We start from the raw sequence: 6644 nt of genomic DNA, 5'->3' as shown, positions 1-6644 counted from the left end.
TGTATGTACACAACAGTAATAAATTTGTCTTCATAGGACAGAATTATATAGAACAGATGCAATACAGTAATCGAACATTCAAACTAAAATATATTCAATGCATAACTATTTCTGGAAATGCCTTTATTAGCATGTGATAATACATCACAAGAAATCAGTTAGCATCTTAGGCACCAGCAAAGTTCTTTCCAAACCAAACTTAAGTAAAGCTACTAAATTTTAACTAGAGAAATCTCAATGGCACATACATCTTGAGAGGCAAAATCCTGAAAATTTAGCCCTTCATTCTGTATGTATAGAAATTAACACTGGTGCGACAATTGATGAAAATAATCAAAAAGGCCATCCTTTCACTGATATGTTAATTGCATTTTTTAAACTAGCAAAGAGGTTACAACAGATGGAGTTAGCTGCAAGTCATGTGACAAGGTTGACATTTATGCATAATATTGATGAAAAAATTAACTAGGACTTTTTCCCCATTTTGTAAAAATCTTGATTATTGTGTAATACTTCAGTTGCTGTAATTTTGCCAGCAAGATTTATCATGGTATTGTTGAGTGTTCAACACTTCACTGTAATACTTCATTAGTAATAGTGGGGTTAATCTGTCTATATGCTTATTGGAAATAAATATAGGTTAAGTCTTTTATTATCTTGTGTATTTCCTTTTAACAAGTGTAACAGCTAAATTATATACAATCAACAGTGTTATAAAATATAACATGGAGAGTAAATATATTAATTTTAACTGAATTTTCATGAACATATTTTCACTTATAGTGAAAAGTACCAGTGGTAATAAAAGATTAAAATGCATGATTCTAAAGGGTAAAATCTTGTCACTTGACTTTTAATCCACACTAAAATCAAGAAAATGCAATAAAAATATGGATAATGCCACGATCAGAAGCACATGGTAATACTCAAGCCTCAAAATTATTCTGTACATAATAAGCTAATAAAACAGTACAATCATATATTAACAAGTAATCAATACCAGCCAGATATGCAAATCTGTATCTAGACCTCAATGAAATAGCTGCAAGCATCATACATACCAAAACAAAGTTTTATAAATTAAAATAGGTATACATTCTGCTATGAAACTGAGTTTGTTTTCTTAAAATTCTGTTTCAGGCAACACTTTTGTGAGGATGACAGTATGTTTGTATGGATTCTCCAAAAGCCACATCAAAGTAAATGGTGAAAAAATGAGTAATGTAGGTATTTTGAATGCTGAATCAATAATCTTGGCTGTTTACCATATTTATTTTCATCTCAATTCTAAAGGAGACATAATTAAAAGCAAGTTACCATCGCAACTTCCATTCATACTAAACTACATACCCTCTCCAAAAAATTACAAAATAACCCTGAAAATTATTAGGAAACATTTCAAAAATGAGTGGTCTATAATGTTACATTTGCATTATAAATAAATACTTTAATTATAGGTCAGCTGCTAAACTATTTTAAATTCTGGATATCTTTCCACTTTTAAACTTTGCAATCATCCCAGTTTACCACAACTTGCTACAGTATAAGGCATGCCCACAGCTCTGTTACTGCTGATATTCATACTGCTTGGTCATACAATGTATAATGATCAATAAAAGCTCCATCCTCGAGTAGTTACTGGCACTCATGTATATATTTGTAGTTTACTATATTTTAAATGGACCTGAAACAGATAGAAGATGAATGATTTAGGTAACACACTGTACAGCAGAACTAAGCAGTACACAAAGTTAGAGCCAATAGACTGGAATCCTGCAGCAATTATTGGTACTATAAATAGCATTTAACATCACCCTGAAGATGCAACAGCAAATGGAAAAAACTAATTGTTACACACTAAAACCAATATTCTTAATTCAGTTTCAGTTAAATTGTAACCATTTTTCTTTGAGTACTATAAGAGGGGGTAGGGCATCACAGCTAATCTCATCATTCAAAAATTAGAATAATTTCAAAATACAATATTGCATTGAATTTCAGCAACACTTTTGCAAAAGATTTGTAAAGCTTTTAAACAATACTTCAGTATTTAGACAAACATCCGCCTTGCCACTGATCTCTGGTGCAGAATTTAGCTTCTCAACATTTACCTGCACACCTGAGAAATGAAACCAAATTACAGCGAATGAGCAGATCCATCGCTATACACTCGGACTAAAAGAGAGCATGTCTAAATAAGTAAATACTTAAGGTTACACAATAGCAATAAAACGATTTACAGCTTTACCTGGACAGGCCATTCAAGTATATACACAATATATTAAAATCATATATAAATTATAAAACTATACAAAGGGCACAGTATAGCAAAATAGGTTAGAATAATAGGATAACTTTTTTATTTTTTAGTTGTAGCTTTTACGAATGGCTCCTCTAAATTCTGCACCCATAAAACATTTATTAATCATTATCATCCATATCACAAGTACCTGTGTCCCACACCAATCTGCTCGCCCTCCCAAATCTTCCAAAAAATTATGATGTCAATCATCCAGCAACAGTGGCAGATTATTTTCACAGTATTTCCCAAAAAAGTTTTTTCTTTTTGTCCCCCTTCAACTCTTCATCAGTCAATTGGTCCCTGGAAAATTAGTTTAATGATGCCTTGCTCTCCATTAAGTTGTATAGCACAGAAAGGACACGCTGCATGGAATGCATGAGTACCATGTGGTAATGGAATTTGTGACCAGTATTTTGCTGTTTTCTCAGAGCATACATGTCCACATGGGCTAAATGTATGTGTTGGAGGGCCTGCATCCACATAAAATCCTGCCTCACAACCTAGCCAAAGGGGCACATATGGGCCAACAGTTCTGCACATGGGACATTCTCGCTCATTGGCTTCTGTGTCACTGCGATGTCCCCAGTTGTGGTAACCATGGACATGACCACAGCTGAGGTAAGCCCAGGGCTGTTTCTCTTCCACAATGTCCTTGCGATTGATGCTGGGAAATGCTAAAGTGTTAAGTCCAACTGGACACTGAGGTCGAGCAGCATTTATCTCCTGTCGAAGAGCCTCAATGTGCTTTTGGGTAGGAGTATGGAACAAGCCATCTGCTGTTCTCCAGAGAAGTGTTGCTCCACAAAGATCAACAAGTGAGCCGTCCTGAAGAACATTAGTTTCAGTCTCCACCTAAAAAATGATTAAAATGCAACATACATGTAAGAAATTCCTCCCATGAATTTTTCACATAAACACCTTGTAGACACAGCATCAGCAGTGAAAATAATAACACAAATATAAACCCATGGTCTTGTTTTAAACCTTCCCAATGATAAATATAACACCAAGTGTAGAACTGAACCACACAGACCAGGAAGGTCCACGGTTCCATGGCTAATTTGTGTTGAGTTATGGTATGGTGACAGGGATGTTATAATTGGCTTCAGCACTCCAGTGATGGGAGAGTGGCTTAAAAACTGTTGCTCCCCTGATGGTTTAATTGGTTAAGACAAATGAGCAGCTGAGCCATACACCAAGGTGACCCCAGTTTCAATCGGTAGTCTGGGATGAAGTGGGAATGAGTTAGGGCATCTCAGCTTGAATAACAGTAGGGACACCCTTGAGTTAGTGAAAAGGCTCTAAATTACTATTCAGAAATTTCTGCTGGAAGTGCTTGTACGTCAAAGTTGGATGAGGGGCAGATCAGGCTTGGCTATACCACCACTACCATCAAATAAACTGACAATACTCACTGTCTGCACTTAGACAAGCAAAATGTCATTTGGGCGAGGTACTGAGACCTGGATCGTACCCCAGTAAGGAGTCAATTCCTTCAGGAGAGGAAACAATGAGGAGAGCAAATTGGCAGAAGGGGAAAAGTCAGTGCTGATAACTGATGGAACTGTTGGAAGGAGTTACTGAACCATATAATAGGAAGGACGTGAAGTATCCAGGATTAATCACTATAGTTTCTTAAATTAATTCAGCTTAGTAACCCCTTAGTGAATTCTGCAAATGAGATTATCAGCTCTGAGCACTTCAACAATCTAAAATAAACAGACATAGAAAACAAACATTTTAATTTACAATTATGAACTTTCAAGCTTTAGACAAACCATGTAAGATAATCTGGACAGTGAAGCATGAAACCATTTTAGGCTACATAACTTTGAAATAATTCTCCGATGTTATGACTCACTTTAAACTACTGACATATACATACAGTCCTCTACCACCAAGAAGGGCAAAAGCAGCAACGTCATGGGAACACCATCATCTTCCCCGCCAAGTCACATACCATCCTGACTTGGACATATAGTGCTGTTTCTTCGTCAGTGGTTCAAAATCCTGGAATTCCCTACCTAACACCATTGTGGGAGCACCATCATCATGAAAATGAACCACTATAGTTCTTGTGGAGAAGGGCCACTGCCACTTTCTCAGGGCTACTAGGAATGGGTAATAAATGCTGCCTTGTCAGCGACACCCACATCTCAAGAACCAATTTAAAAAATGCAATTATCTACAGCATATTCTTGTAATTAATTTTACATTGGAACATTTTTTAAACAAATGCACAATTTAGAATCTGGCAGTTTGCTACTGAAGGAATACCTTTCACAAAGCAACTTGATAAGAAACCATTGCAGAAGCAAACTAGTCAATAAACACCATTTCTGTATTTCTTCCACATCCTTCTTTTGAATTTGTTTTTACAAACAGAATTTAGCAGCATTATAGATTTGTGATTGGGCAAACAATACGTTAAATAACTTTAAAAGACAAAGAAAGCCATGGGTAGAAGTTTCAGGACAAAATACTTCAAGGTAAGATATCTCCTACTTGGTATGTTTAAAAGCTGTGTATTTCTCCTCTCATGGTGACCTGCCATTTTAGTTCTGCTCCAATGATCTGTTGTTGCCTGGCCTGTGCATGCTTTGGTGTGCCGACAAGCGTAATATGAAAATTAGCACTTCAGACTGATGTACAGTACCCAGATGATACTAGCTTTTCCCAGCTCAAGGTGCTCCAGGCTAGGCCAAAGAAGCAACTTGTAAGATCCTACATAGAGCCAACAGCGGCATACATCATCAGGATGGAAAAGGAGACTTGAAGTAGGTCTTCATAGGAACGGAAATAAGCTACTAAAACAAAAATATCCCTCACCAAGTAAAAAGTACTTTTTAAAAAGTGTAGATGGAATACTCTGCACTGAAAGTAGAGTCTTTCTTTTTTGAAGTCATTAAACTAGATCAACTATTAGCATCTAGCTGCATATAAAATTTGAACTAACATTGTTGTACATGACTCATGTGCCTATTTGGGAAATGCACTGATAATTTTGGCAACTGCATGTTTTAGTAATTACTTAACATGATGTCCAGGTAATGTACAAAATTGTCAAATTTGAGATTATAAATTGGCGAGATTTGTTTTAATTCAGAAATGCACAATTGAACAAAATGAAGACTTGCACGTAACTTGGCATTTTACTTTTTTGTACAACAGCTGCTTAAGAGCTCTTTAGGTACTTTTTGGTCCCTGCTAAATTAATTAATCTCAACCCAGCAGCAGCAAGGGGACTATAATTACTATCCTGTGATCTCCCTCCTGGAAAGTAAGTTGATGAGAACACAAGACTGATTAGATGCTCCCTACAGTTGAACAGCATACCAACACATGAAGAATGGGTACTTGGGTAAGACAACAGAGAATTGTCAGAGCTTGTGGAATATATTGAAAATCAGTCATTGCTTTTGGAAAGGAAACAAGCAGCTGGAAAGTTAAAAAAAATAATTTATACAAGGATTTTTTGCACTGAATTGATACGGAATATATTCACTGCAATAATATTTCTGTACAGCAGTTAAATTGCACACTAATTCAGCTGCTTTGCCTCCTGCAGAACCACTTAGGTGGATGGCTTGATACTAGCATACCCGAGACAGCTCCAGTTCAACAGCTGGAATCTGTACAATGTGGTAGGACCCAATAGCCGGGAAATTGGGCCCTGTTTTTCGGTGTAAAACGAGAGGGAGAAATATTTGGTGCTATGTGCTATGTCTCAAGGACGCTTGAAATACATCTGACCCCATATTGAGTCAGGTGATATTCAGGCATCACTGGAGACTGCCTAAAACAGGCATTAAAGCCCTCATTAAATATCATCCTGTTTCAGGATCCTTCGCCTAAACTGGTTAGTACGGAACGCTCAGGTATTCCTATATTTTCTGCGGCCTAACCAACAGCTACTAACAAAAAGGTAATTTTTTTTTAAATGTATACAGACCTTCACTTGAGCCGGGAGTATCAGGAGTGCTCCTTCGGCTTTACAACACCACTGTAAACTGCTGCTGGCTAGTGCTAGCCCCTCCCGTTCTCTTCCCCTGCGCCCCCCCCCCCCAGGACTTGCCCAAGGGCCAGTGCTGTCAAAGTAGTCAGCCTCAATTGGAGACCAATTCTGTTCACAGAAATCCCCACAGTGCAGATAGAGGCCATTTCAGCCCATCGAGCCTGCACCGACACATATCCCACCCTATCCCCGTAACCCCACGTATTTAATCCCCTAACACTAAGGGTCAATTTTATCATAGCCAAATCAACCTAACCCGCACATCTTTGGACTGTGGGAGGAAACCGGAGCACCCGGAGGAAACCCACGCAGACACAGGGAGAATGT

The 6644-nt window shown here is 37.5% G+C and overlaps 1 protein-coding gene across 5 annotated transcripts in view; it reads right to left on the bottom strand.

Annotated features, from left to right (window-relative positions):
* Positions 1–822: 822 nt before the first annotated feature.
* Positions 823–6644, bottom strand: part of LOC147109361 (E3 ubiquitin-protein ligase pellino homolog 2) — a 298817-nt gene continuing 292995 nt past the window's right edge. For all 5 annotated transcript variants that reach the window (XM_086003247.1, XM_086003249.1, XM_086003248.1 and 2 more), the window contains one exon: positions 823–3154. In XM_086003247.1, the coding sequence (XP_085859373.1) occupies positions 2588–3154 (567 nt within the window). In that variant the 3' untranslated portion in view covers positions 823–2587. The remainder of the gene's footprint in view (positions 3155–6644) is intronic.

The sequence above is a fragment of the Somniosus microcephalus genome, chromosome 12, assembly GCF_052327205.1.
Source record: "Somniosus microcephalus isolate GS21.2 chromosome 12, FLI_Smic_1.0, whole genome shotgun sequence".
Lineage (NCBI taxonomy): Eukaryota > Metazoa > Chordata > Chondrichthyes > Squaliformes > Somniosidae > Somniosus > Somniosus microcephalus.
This window is presented reverse-complemented; position numbering and strand designations above follow the sequence as displayed.